Raw genomic sequence first — 14,093 nt, 5'->3', positions numbered from 1 at the left:
CTTTATATTGTTCTTGTTGCTCTGGAGAGATTTGCATCCTAGTGTTTGCTTTTTTTATTGTTTATTTTCTTATTTAAACTTCTTCTGGTGGTTTCAGAAACTGGGGCTGCCTGAGCCTGTGATTTGTGAAAACCCATGGATGCAAGAATCTGTGTTTATAGAAAGCTGAATATCCCTTCTGAAAGTGTGACATTTTAGAATAAAATGTTGCAAGGAGCCTGGCTGGGAGGGGATTCTCTTCTTCTGCCTGCCAGGCTTCTGCACTGGAAACAGAGAGTGGTGACTCATAGGAATGAGCAGGGAGCCACAGAATTTTCCTTCTATTCTCCGTCTAGAGATGGCCATTGCTTGAGTCCCACTGGGAGGATGACTGAAGGGCTGCTGTTAGCCAGCTCATGTTTGTATGAAGCACTGCGGGGAGAACCTAATGCAGACTCCCTGACCAGACTTGTATCCTCTTCCAGAGACGCGCTTGATGCCGCTAGTGTGCTTTATAATCAAGTTGATGAGGGCGTTCACCGACTGGTGATGTTGTCAAACAAACGCATCCAGGAACTGGAGCTCGTGATGGAGTTCGAGAAAGTAGAAGAATGTTTTAAGGAGGTAAGGCCTGTTTGTTGGTTCTAGTGACTGCCTGCTGCCACTATCTGACTGTGTGTCCCACAGCAGATACAGGGCCTGTTGATCTCTCATATGAAGAGTCTTCTTGTAGAGTGATTTCTATAGACATTCAGGAAGAAGACCTGAACAACTCAACATATGAATTTAGGATAGATTTTCAGATGTGTTGAGAACCAAGTCAGTGTTTGCCTGGAATCTCCTGATCCCAGGTAAAAGTCTCCTGACCTCTCCCAATCTGCTGCTATCTAGGTGTGGCTCAGTGAAACCCCATACATATCTGTGAGGTTTCTTCTGACTCAGAAACCACAGTGCAGCAACTCTGGACTAGGCAGCGTACCTGGAGGTGGGGTGTCTTCTCACATTGCTCAGAAAAAGTACCGTCTCACCAAGAATGTTGAGGAGCCATTCCTCATTCTCCACTTTGAGAAGCAGCAGAGTGATGGCAACAAGCTGCTGCTAAGGCCATGTGTCCCTCTGGCCTGTAGATCCTGCATGGTTTGCCTATGTCCTGCTGCTGATTGAGCTACGTATCTCATACCTACTCCATGACAGCACCCTTGCTTGCTATACACGCTGCTGTGTGGTGCTCAGGTCCTTGGTATGTAATGTGCTGTAGGCACACTCCTTTTGCCTCTGGGTTCAATCGCTGTGACAGAGGCAACATACTATCCTTAGACCAAGAGCCTTGCTTAACTCCCGTCCTGCAGTTCTGTAGGGGCTTATATTTCCCTTCCTGGTGGTGATCATAACCCTTTACTGCCATGGAACAATTGAAACAAACAGGTTCTGGTTTCCAGAAAGACTTCTGAAACCTCTAGTTGTGTGGATAGAGAACTTCTAAAAAGTCAATGAAATAGATCAGGCTCTCTGAGCATCCTACAATATTTAATCAGTTTTTTAAGGGTTACTGTTCCCAGATATGCTCCCTAAGACTGAATTAAACCTCCAGATTATGGAGTCCCTTATCTGACTCAGGCAGAAAAGCTCCTTTGCTGTAACCCATCAACAATGAGCAGCTTTATATATCACTTACGACTTTGTGTGTGTTGATGTATATCGTATGGATTGTATGCTATGTGGAACTTTCCTTAAGAATCTCTATCTTTAAAGATAGTACTAGGACCAATTTCTCCATTGCATTTCTAGGATTCTGGACTCTCCTTTAGAGAGAATCAAATTTTCAATACAGATTGGAGCCTCCCTGTTGTTTTCACAGGCCAAGGCCTATCCAAGAGTTTTAATGACCTTCCCATCCCAAGGTAGATACTCAGGCACTGTGCTGTCTGTTCAGGACAAGAAGTGTGATGCAAGAACCCTTTAAGTTAAACACACAGGTTCCTAATACCAAATAAAAATGAGGACAGGGCACAGAGGCAGGTCCCCCAGACTTTATCTGCTTTATGCAAGACTCTCTTGGATTGAATAGAGCAAAACTGACTGCTCCCAGCTTTCTTTGCTTGCAGATGACCAGAATTGGCAGCCATTGCTGGCAGCAGCTGCTTCTGCTTTTAAACCTGCCTAGGAGGACTAGGTAGCAGCGATGTGTCCCTTTGCAGTATGTCACAACCTGGGAATCCAGCCCTATCTTCTCCTCTTGCCTGTGGGCTTGTTCCCTGGGTTCAGACCCTCTCACAACCCAGGAACACAATCAGAGGTGAATAGAAGTTGCTCCTTGAGCATGAGTTCAGACTGAGATATGGATTTTGATGATACAAAGCAACAGGGCTAAAGGGCACTTCAGTAAAGCTTCTTTAGTGTGTCCTTCGTCCCAAAGTACAGCTATCCATGAAGCACTGCAGACAAATTTACTACCCTGTTTTTCAAACCCTGTGTTGATGGAAGTGCTGTGCTATCCTTCCCACCCTCCTGTGTCTGCTTTGCTTTTAGGACACTGTCATTAATGAGTTGTCTACCTATGGTTGAGGATATAGACTTGTAACAATGGCAATGACTGGACTCTGGCATAGAGGCTGTGTGGGGAGCTGCCTTCAGAAAACCCATATCTGAGAGCCCCAAAGAACCGTGAAACATTGCAAATGGTGAGAACCTGTGCATACATGCACATTAATTTAGCTCATGTCCTTCAGCCAGTCAGAAATGGGAAGCAGGCTAGGAAATCTGGTGGCAGAGAGGTCTTTATCCCATTTGAGGGTAACAATAACAGGAATAGCAGGCTAGCTTACAAGTTTCAGAGCTTCTTTCAGACCATGGCTCACCCAAAACAGAGTCCAAGTAACTACTTGCCTTGTTTGTGCCTAAGGTTGTATGAGCAATAGGAGAGTTTAGCAATTACTCAGTAACCTGAAATGGGAAAAGTCTGAGCAGGAGGTTTGCACTGAAATGCCAGGATGGAGGGCGAAGTGTATATGCGTATTCTTTCCAGTAATGAAATGACCAGCCTTACGAGAGCAGTTCTCTGTTCTTTCCACACAAAGGATAGCCTTGCCAAGTATCATGGAGTGACTAACAGTGGAGATTTTTTCTTCTCTCCTAGGTCAGCAGTTGGATTGAGAATGTTGGCAGAAAACAACTAAAGGAAATGGTCAACCTGGATGATTCTTTGGAGATGCTGCTTCAAACACAAAAGCAGTTCAGAGAATTTGATCTTGTTGCCAGTGTAAGTGTTGTCTGGTCGGAAGAAGGTACTCTTCAGAGTCTGAGAGGCAGCATCTATGCATCATGCATGCTCAGCCAAAGCCATGATGCTAAGGCGACTTTGGTGGAGGCTTCATCACCAACGTACATGTCACTCATTTACTCTGCTTAGCTTCCCAGCATTCCTCCTGTTGTATGCAAAGCCACCAGCTCCCTCCCAGCTCAGTGGAGGGCATTTGTCAGTCTTGAGAAAAGTAACTATTGTGATGGAACACCATTTTTTTTTTAATCTCGTGAGGTACTTGAAGCTGTGTTGTGCTGATCCTAATTGGTTTATGGCCTTAAAAGGGCCACAGGCCTTACAAGCTGCTCTGTGGCTAACGTGTATCATGTTAGATACCAAGACTACATCTCACCCACCTGATTTGAACCTCAAACCCAGCCTTATTCACCCCAGGTGTTAATGGCTTTGAAGACTACCCACCATATCCGTGTCAGGTCTCCATATGCTCATATGCAGTCACATTTTGCTTTCAGGAATATTGCAGAAGGGGACAAGAAGCACTAAAGAAGATGGATCGATGGGAAGACTTTTCCTCTGTGGATGTACATGCTTACAAAGTGAAGCTGCAGACCTACAAAGATCAGTTGGAGGAGTTCTGCACTCAACTGGATGAAAACAGACATCGGATCTGTGAGACAGTCAGGCTGTATGAATTCTTTGACAAGGTAAGACAAGGCATCTGCTGCAGGGATAGGGAGTAAGAATGCTTGGACTCCATCTAGAACTTGATGGTTTATGAAAGACATGAGACACAGTTTGTGCACCAACAAGGAGCTGGATCTATGATTTGGAAAAGCCCCTTTGAGCTTTCTGTAGTGATTTCAAGTCAGTATTTTGGAGAAAGAATGGATATATATTCAAGAAATATCCATATTTATTAAGAATGGAGGTGGTCTGCTATTTCAAACTCTGTGTTGTAGGCCAACATTGTTTCTGTATCGAATAGAAGTGTCATTGTAATGTTGGCCTTGGACACTAGAGTCTGGGGTTTGGTGACTTGTGCCTGGCCTTGACCATGGGGCCACACAGGCTACCTGTGTTCTGTTTACACTGTATTCCCTAGCTGTGGTAGATTCAGTCCGATGCATCAGGAGCAGCATCCTGCTGTTCAGTCCTAAATATATCCAAATTCCTCAGTTTTGGAGGCCTGAGTGAGGAAGTGGAGACCCAGATCAGGGTGCTGGGGAGTGTGGCTGAGGCAGTGGGACCCAAAGACTGAGTTGGCCCAAGCAACTAGGAAGCAGGAGGAGATGACGCATATGGTGACTGTGCTGAATTTCTGGCATTCTCACCTTTTTGGTTGGATGTGAATACACCCGTACAGCAGGGCTGCAGTAGGACTTGGCATGGTTTAATTTCTAAAGCTGCAGATGAATAAACAGTGGGTTTTTCAAGTGCATTTTAAAATATAACTTTGGCAAGCACAAAGGACCAGTGAGTCTGTGCTCCATTTATTCGACACTTGTGCAAACACTGAGTATTGAAGTTCTCAAATTCCAGAAAGAATAAGACACTAAAAGTTAAGCTGTACCAGATGTATGTGCCACTTAGTTGCAGTCTCTGAGCTGCCTTGGCAGCCAGAAGAGCTTGGGGCGGGGGGGGGGGGGGGGGGAAATTCAGCTAAACATGAAAACATTGAGAAGCATCCTTTGTGAGGGAAGAATGTGGAGAAGGCAGCCCAGAACATCTCTGTCAGGCCACGCAAGGATTGAGTTTGTTTGGGATGCTCTGCAGGTCTGCTGTAGCTCGTCTCTTCTGTTTCCTCTGCGGTTCAGGGACCTTCTTGCTGCAGGAATGTGCCATTTTCTTCCTGTGGAGAGCAAAGTACTATGTCGGTGATGTGGGAGAATGGCAGCAACACAGGCATTTGGTGGCTGCTTTGGTCCCTGAACACCTGTTGCCATCATAGTGGTCCTGATAAGGATCCTGGCAAGTATTTCTTTTTCCATATTCCTTCTGATAATCTGAGGCATAGGAAGGTACCAGGCCTTATGCAGAATTTTTGGAAATCTCTGATTAAGCCCAGCATCAGTTCTGTATGAACCTACCTAGCAAAGTGGGAGAAATCTGGAGCATAGGCATAGACTGTAGAAACTGATGGCTGCTCTGTCCTCTGTTGAGGCGTGAAAACTGCATTGTGGTCTTGCAGAACTCTTAGCTTGGCAACAGTCAGACATCCCAGCAGCAATGGGTGTTCTCCTACAGCTTCAAAGCCTGGGCCATTCTCAGGGGCACAACTCTTACACAGACTCCAAAGCTTTCCCATTTTCTTTCATTAGGATTTGATAGCACCACTCATTTAGCTTCTTTTTTGGTGGCTGGTAATCAGGGAATGGAGTCCTTGGCAGCACAGAATCACAGAATCATAAGGTTGGAAGGAACCTCTGGAGATCATCTAGTCCAACCCCACAGCTCAAGCGTGGTCACCTAGAGCATGTTAGACAGGGTTGCATCCAGGCAGGCTTTGAATATCTCCAGAGAAGGAGACTCCACAACCTCTCTGGGCAACCTGTTCCACTGCTTTGTCACTCTCAGTGAAGAAATTCCTCCTCACCTTCAGGCAGAACTTCCTGTGGTTCAGTTTTTGCCCATTGCCTCTTGTCCTGTCACATGGGACAGCTGAAAAGAGTTTGTCCCCATCCCCTTGACACCCTCCCTTCAGGTACTTATACACATTGACAAGATCCCCCCTTCAGTCTTCTCTTCCCCAGGCTGAAGAGGCCCAGGTCTTGCAGCCGTTCCTCAGAGGGCAGGTGCTCCAGCCCTCTGATCATCTTCGTAGCCCTGTGCTGGACTCTCTCCAGTAGCTCCATGTCTCTGTTGTCCTGGGGAGCCCAGAACTGGACACAGTGCTCGAGATGAGGCCTCACCAGGGCTGAGTAGAGGGGCAGGATCACCTCCCTTGACCTGCTGGCAACACTCTTCCTAAAGCACCCCAGGAGACCATTGGCCTTCCTGGCCACCAGGGCACATTGCTGGCTCATGGTCAACTTGTCATCCACCGGCACTCCCAGATCGTTCTCTGCAGAACTGCTTTCCAGCAGGTCAGCCCCCAGCCTGTACTGGTGCCTAGGGTTATTTTTCCCTAGGTGCAGGGCCCTTGCAGAGATACTTACCCTTGCAGTATCTCTTTAGGTTCTATCTTTCATGCTGCACAGCTCCAATGAAAACTGAATGATAGGGGCACAGTGTGTCTGCACACCGCTTTGGTGTCGATACCTTCTCTTGGTGAGGGAGAAGTCTGATCTCACTGGTTTCAGTAGAACTATAAACAATGTTAGCGTCGTAAATACAACCTATGAGTATTATTAACCAGTGGCCAACTGAAACTAGGAGTATGAAGAGGATACATCCTGTAACTATAGCATGAGTGCAGAAATTACTGCATAGCATGAAAGTTCTTCCAGTGCCAATTATTTTGATACTGATCTCCAGAATGTTCTGAAAGAAAGTTAGTAGTGTGGTCCGGGAGGTGCGAGGAAAACAGGTTTTATCTAAACTGATTCCACTTTCTTCTGATGCTGAACTGCTCTCAACTTACTAAAGTGATCTTGTTAGTGCTTGCCTTTCTCCCTTCCGTAATATATGAGGGGATCAGCAGCAGCAATCTGAACTCAGCAGTGTCCTTGATTTTTCTTGTAAAGAACCTGCAGCATGCCAGACCTCAGGATTGGAGGAAGAAGCCTGAGAATACATAAACAGTGCACACTGTGATAATGAGTTGGCAAGCTCAAATCCTTCCAAACATCTCAGCATGTGTCATGGGAGTAGAGCACCTACCACACGGATCGTGGTATTCATCCCACACATACCTTGCTGCCTGCTAGGAATGGGAGGTTGCATTCTGTTGTCCTTCTTCTGTCTGTAGAAGGATAATGATTTGTAGGGTGCTGAATATGGCTGCTGAAAAGGCCATGGAACAGGATGGCATTGCTGTGTATGGCTCATCAGGACTCTGTACTATGTCTTTCACTGCTTGGCGGTTCCTAAAGCCTGTCAGAGCTTCCTGTGATGAGGCTTACTGAGCAGGGCCAGACTGCACAGAACTTGCATATGGACTGGTGGATTTCCCTCCCTCCTTTCCCATAGCCATGACCAGTGCCAAGCTGGATATTTCCATTTGTCCATGCTTCCTTTGCGGCAAGAGTTCTTGGTGCCTGACAAGGACTGCACATTGGCTGGGCTGAAGCAGGAGGAGCAGTAAAGGGAGCTGCCTTGCCTCAGCTGCAGGGAGGGAGGATTATTTTTCAGTACCACAGACTCAGCGTCTCAGGGCCCTGTCATCTCTCTATGGCTTCAAGCCTGGTCTTGGCCTCTGTTCCTTGTTTACTCAGTTTCAGGGCTGTGATGGGACCTGGCTCTATACTGCACTTTGAGGGAGAAGTGAGAGGCTAAGCAAGCAAGGGTATATGTTATTACTAAAAGCACTGGTGTCTGCTTTGCTGTTGGGGGTCTTCAAAGGCTGCTCCCAGTACCCTTTTACTCTCACTGCCTATCCTAGCTTCACAGTAAAACAGCAGTCTCATTAACCAGCAGGAGCTAGAGGACGTCTTCCTCTTCATGATTCCCTCATTAGCCCTTAACATTTTTTTCCTCTCAATCTTCCAATGGGTGAAATTCTTTCCCTGGTTTTACTTACATTCCCTGGTCTCTGCATGATCTTGTCCTTAGCAGAAGCAAAGTGCCCAGTAATCTATCTGCCTGTAACCATAGGCTTGCAATTGCTGTATGAGAGCAGTGTGCCCTGATACCCCTGTCAGGTCTGCAGCTACATGTCTTGCAGTGTGCAAATCTAATGAGCCATAGTGCTGTCTAATGCATGTCTAATGAGCCAGAGCATGCAGTACAGCCTGTGCCAGCCCTGGGATGACACCCAGTCCTGCAGAAAGTTGGTGGTGGAGACGTGTGATACTTGCCAGTGAAAAGTCATCCTGTTGGAAGAAAGCACTAACCCAGTCGGAAAGGACAGAGCCCTCATGTCAGCTCAGCATTGCATGCCTTGGCACCATGACTTGCTGTGGGACCCACCGTAAGGCTAAAGTGCCTGGGTCATCACAGGAGGGTCTGAGACAGTCCTAGCACCAAAGGCTTTTTCCTGCTTGTCAGGATGTTGTGCAAGATGCTGTCTCTTTCAGTACTCACTGAAAGCATGGGTATTGCCCTGATAGGAGCCTGGGAGCCTGAGTCATCTGGAGACCTTGCCTGGCATTTGCTTTCCAAAGGAAGCCATTCAGAAGCCCAGTGCTCAGAATTGTTGGGGTGAGCCCTGAGTGAGAAAGATTTCTTTGAGCTCTGCTGTGTCAACTCATTCTTCAGTGGTGTTCTCTGGCTGCCACCCTTGGATCTCTTCTGTCAAAGAAGCCCTGGCCATCAGCCCATGCTGACTGAGTAGGGATCTCCAGCCATCCTCAAGTTCTTCCTGGTGCACAGAGAGATCTGCTTCTGCACCATGCATAACACAAGCAGAGTATTGCCCAAACCTCTCTGTCCATGTTGGCATCTCTCGCAGAGTGGATTACGCATGCTCACATGTGACTCTGTGCCGGCAGTGGGTTTTCTTCCTCTCACTCTCATCTTTACACCACTTTGTTCTTTGTGACTTAGAAAACAAAGCCTTTGGCAAGTGAAGGAGGTGCCTGCCCTTGCTAGGGGAGGGCCAGCTGGCCTGCATTTGATTATGGCAGCACCTCCTCATCCCTCCCCACTGTCCTTGCTGCCGTAGGAATGCCAGCAACTGGGCGCTCCATCCGGTGAGCAAGCATTGCTGCATCTGGGGCCCAAACAGGGACTGGGGCCCTTCCTCACATCAACTCAGACCCCACACCCAGGAGCGCCCCTCTGCAAATCTGTCCGCACCCTCCTTTCGAGTCGAATACACCGTGTCTTGATTCCAGCAGCAGCCAGGCACAGAAAACGCTCTTGTAAGTACTGAGTGTTCAGTGGCCCGGCTGACGTGTTAGCTGTATTGAGATTGTTTGGAAACAATGTAGAGAAGGCTTTTCACTCGGTTGTTTGTGTGCATGTATATGCATCCAGCATGAATCAGAGTGCTTTGTGTGTGTCCTTTGTATGCTCAGACAGAGCCCTGGGGGCTGTGCGTGTCTTTGCGCAGTCTGTCTGAATCCCAGGGTTGCACTGGCTGCGATACAGTGCCTCGCTCTATTTCTCTTCATCTGAGGATATTGCCTGATCATTACAGTGGTATAGCTTAATCGCAACTCAAATTTGTTGTTGGAACTGCATGTCTTCAAGCTGCCTGGATGCAGATGCAGGGCAGGTGGTACCTTTCTTCCTGCATTCCTGTTAAAGGTTGCAAATGCTAAAGGAGATAACTGCTCTCCTAGACTGCCACAAGGTTTGCTAGGCTTCCCTGTTCTGTGGGTGATTGAGATGTGATGGAACAATGTTTCCAATTTCAAGAGATGGATCTAATCTCTAGATGAGACAACTGAAATCCAGGGCATGATAAATTAGCTGGACTTCTGCAGAAATTGTTACCTCTCAGTTCTCCCTAAAAGGTTCAGGGCAGCTACTTGCTGAGACTTCTGCTTTTCTGCTGTGCTTGGATTCTGATGATGTCCCAAAGATGATGTCCCACACCGTGTCTTTGAGGGAATCTTTCCAAACCCATGTTCCTTTTTGTTTATTCATTGATGAGAAAAGAAAGGCTATGAATGCTTGTCTGTGGGAAACTGGAAAGGATCCTAGCAGCTGGAATTGAACTAAAAGTGTGATTTTTCTGATGCAACATCTTTCTATCATGGACTGTTTGGCACAGTCTGAGAGATAATTTTATAGGAAGGGGCATTTTGATTCTCTCTGTGAATGTGTTTGGAGGAGAATGGTAGGGTAGAACTTAGCACAAAAATGTCAAAAGAAACATTTGATAAGTATATATCATTACTGCAGGGTGCTTTTTACGAGTAGACATGCAGGTGACCAGCCCTCTCGGCTTGTATCTTCCTAACAGTCCTGTGCACATCAGAACAGGGCTCTGCTTCCAGCACGTCAGAGGAAACAAGGTTTGTACGATGGCTTCTGATAAAGTCTTCAGGAGTTTCCCTCCCTCCCTCTCGCTCTCTTTTGCTCTCTCTCTCTTTCACTCTCTTGCTCGTGTGCTCTGGTGTGCTCTCGCTCTTTTGCTCTCTTTCTCTTAAGATCACTCAGTAAAGCTCTTAAAATCATGACACTGCACAGACAGCTAGTCTGATTTGCTCTCTCGTTTCTGGGGTGTCCATTTTCATGTCTTACGTGGTCTGGGGAATGAGCCGGGAGGCTAAAAAACTGTTCGTGAAACTTTCAGAGTTCATGCAAGGTTAATGCATGAAATCTCTTCTTTCTCTTTCCCACTATGTTTTTGCTAGAGAAGTCTTCGTACAAGCCTCTAATGTTTGTTTACCCAACAGAAGGTATTCATCTATCAGAAGATTTGTCTGCTTTGCTTTGGAGTTTGAAATAAGGCCTCTTACACAAACAAGTAGTCCTGACCATATAAATTCAACCTGCTATAGCTCCCCCAAATAATGCTGTCTTTCAAAATGAGTAATTTGGAAACTCTTCTGTTTTATGAGCGAATTCTTCAAAAATACACTACTAGATTTACTGGCTTCCAGGCTATTTTTTCTTGTGTTTAATCATCAATTTTACTGTCAAATTGGCATCACAGTGGTGTCTGTCTCACAGCAAACTCTGCTACCATAGGAGAATGCCGAATGTTAGCTCCAGCTGACATCTAATGTTAGCTAATCTGAGGCACATTTCTGGTTGCAAAATGTAAGTGTGAGGCTGGTGCTGAAGTTTGTCCCTCAGTGCTGTATGCAACAGTGTATTAATTAGGGATGTTCATGTACTAAATCCAAGCAAAATTCACAGTTGAAGATGATGGGTTCTTGGGTTCAGATGCTTTTGAGCACATGCCACAGCATCTCAGGCTCTCCTCTGGTGCAGCATGAGGCCTGTGTGATGTATTTGTGGCACGTGCAGGAGAGCAAAGCCTTGATCTGTCTGCCTGGGGTCCTTGTTCCATCTCTCTCTTACTGTCCTGACTGAGTCTTTCCCCTTGCTGGAGGGCTATAGCAGATAGAAAAGGCTGGGGAACATGATACTAGGTCCACGCGTAGCACCTTCTGTGATTTAGGCTGCTTATCCGTAAATGCTCTCTGTGATCCCAGGAGTGCCAATATGTTCTCCTGCTGCTGTGTATGCAGGGAGGTAATGTTTCATCTGTTGAAAGCATCTGCTTTCCCTTAATCACCATCTAGTGTCCTAGACGGTCTGAGAGTGTAGATCGACAGTTATCTGAAAGTTACCTTGGAACAGGTTGCTCAGAGAGGTTGTGGAGTCTCCTCCTCTGGAGATACTGAAAACCCACCTGGATGCAATCCTGTCTAACATGCTCCAGGTGACCCTGTTTGAATGGGGGGGTTGGACTAGATCTCCAGAGGTCTCTTCCAGCCTTAACCATCCTCTGATTCTATGAAAGTCTAGGACTCCCTTTCTTTGAGTCAGGGGGAATCTAATCTGCTGCAAAACCACAGCTCTCTTAGTTGGTCCCTACCAGCAGGGAAGCAGCATTTCCTCCTGGCAGGTGTTGGGATTTCCCAGCTCAGGTTGCAGCTGAGCTGCAAGGAGAATACATTGCCCTTGAGGTGCAAGATCTGATGCTAGCAGCAGCCTTTCCTTAGCTGATCTTGGAGTCTTGAGCACGAGAGCAAAATGTTGTCTTTGGATGCTTTCTTCACCGAGATCTCTGGTCAAGCACTGGGCAGGGTGGCAAAACTGCCAAATGCTCATGTTCTTGTGCTGGCATCTCTCTATGAGTGGATCCCTCCTGGAAAGTGGAATCCCCTTTAGTCACAGGAGTTAAACAGGTCTGTTTGGGCAGTGTGGACGGGGTGCTCCTCTCTGCTTACAGATGGGGCTGTAGTAACTCACAATGGCTGCCATCTGCATATCAAAGCCCTCGACATATGGACAGCCCTGCCACCACTGCCTCTGCTTGGGCTCCTCTGGCTGCCCCAGGGGGGCTGAGATTCTGTGAGCCTTAGCGTGCTCTTAAACTAGGGGCTTATTTCTAGGCTTATCTGCAACTCCAAAGACAGGAGGCTCGACAGACCCCCTGGGTACCTGGGTTTGTTTTCAGCTTTGCATCTCTCAAGGCAAAAGCACCCATGCAGAGAGGGGAAAGAGCCCTTCTTATTTAGCTGAAGGGAAAGGAGGAGTACCCTGAGAAATTAATGCACTAGTTGATACACTGTGTGCTGTGGTCCCCAGGAACACTACAGACTGCTGGTGAGGCTGGGAGAGGACTACTTGGACAGGTTGCCCTTCCCTCATGCAGCTTAGATAGATCCTGGCACATCACTGAATAATAAAGCAAAGCAGATTTTGGCTTAACTTGTCACAGGCGAGAGATGTAAATTGGAGGCTAGAGAGGAAGCATCAGTGCTCCTCCATCCAGGCCCAAGGGTGTGTTGAAGGTGTCACAATGTCACAATCCCAAGCTGAGAATGGAAGATGGCGTATGTCAGAGTGGGGAGACACCTGCAACAGTCCAGTCTATCCTCACTGTGACCTGTGGTTACACTGGGCCATTTGTGCAGCGTAATGGTGTGGTTGTTGGGACAGATGTAAAGGCAAAACATGCAAACCTCTGCAGGTGACATTAGCCTCCGAATGGAGGGAGGGATTTGTTGCTGTTGTGCAATTTGCCAGCTTTGATGTCTTTATTACAGAACTTGCAGTGGCTCAGTTTGGAATCTGAGGCTGGTGGCTTTCATGGAAGAAGGGAATTCTGCCCTTCACTAAGAAGCCTGAAAACATGCTGCCCTCTTCCCCCTTCTCTTCCTCCAGACAGCAGTCATACAAATACACGCACTCTGTCATGCTTTCTGATTTCTCAGCTAGCAGTAAATACTCAGAATGTGTCACTTTCTTTTCAAGTCGATCTTCTTAGATGATTTCATGACTCTAGTGTAGGTGGTAGCCTAAAAGGGCAGCCAACCCCTAGACACAAGGTAGTAGCAGTGGCCAGGGAGGGGAGAGTGGCTGCCAAAGCAGGTTTCATCAGGCAAAACTGTGTGCTTTGCAAGGTTGCTTTGCTGCTTCAGCTCGGGGCTGGTGAATACTCTGTCTCCTGCCTGTAATAGTAGAGCCAATGCCCAAAGCATCTAGCAGGCCTGATAAGCTCCTGGCCACTTAGAGTAGCGGCTGGTTTATTAACCAGGATTTCTGTAGCTGTTATATATCATGTGCTGTCGTATTTACACCTTCCTGCATCAATAACATCAGCTGTCCTGATGGCAGTCTCCAAGGGTGAATGTGGGCTGGTGCACTGGGGAAGGAGAGGCGGATATCAGGTGGGGGCATGCTGCCAGGCTCCATACCTGCTGGTTTTGCACTGCTGTTTTTACAGCGCAGCGTTCAGCACCACTTTCCTCTTGGAATCAGGCCTCTTAATAGCATTTGCTGCCATCAGTGGCTAGGTTTGTAACTGCTGAAATACCAGAAAAGAGAGGTGGTAGAATTCACTAAGGCTGTGAAATAGCGGCTGCGCTTATCCTTGTAGGAAGGCATTGTGCACAGAATTTCACTGGCAGGAGAGCTTTGCCATGAGAGCACAGAGCTGAGGAAGAAATAGGTATTGCTTCAAAGGTGGAGAGGTGGTTTCGCAGCAAATACAAATGCTGAAGTTCCTGATTTTAATGGGACCAAACTTGGCCTTCAGTCCTGTGGGTTCAGGAGTTCCTAAATGTTAAAATCCCCCTGTTGGGAGGAAAAAGAAGGAGAAAAATCAGCACGGAGAGTTAATCCC

General features: G+C 47.1%; 1 protein-coding gene across 4 annotated transcripts in view; it reads left to right on the top strand.

The window, feature by feature from the left end:
- The window catches only part of PLEKHG4 (pleckstrin homology and RhoGEF domain containing G4), a 103,528-nt gene that overhangs the window by 67,928 nt on the left and 21,507 nt on the right, over positions 1–14,093 (top strand). For all 4 annotated transcript variants that reach the window (XM_062586243.1, XM_062586241.1, XM_062586242.1 and 1 more), the window contains 3 exons: positions 465–603; positions 3,116–3,238; positions 3,754–3,945. In XM_062586243.1, the coding sequence (XP_062442227.1) occupies positions 465–603; positions 3,116–3,238; positions 3,754–3,945 (454 nt within the window). The remainder of the gene's footprint in view (positions 1–464; positions 604–3,115; positions 3,239–3,753; positions 3,946–14,093) is intronic.

This window comes from Rhea pennata, chromosome 13 (assembly GCF_028389875.1).
Source record: "Rhea pennata isolate bPtePen1 chromosome 13, bPtePen1.pri, whole genome shotgun sequence".
Classification (NCBI taxonomy): Eukaryota; Metazoa; Chordata; class Aves; order Rheiformes; family Rheidae; genus Rhea; species Rhea pennata.
The sequence above is the reverse complement of the archived record's forward strand: the minus strand, read 5'-3'. Positions and strand labels throughout refer to the sequence as shown.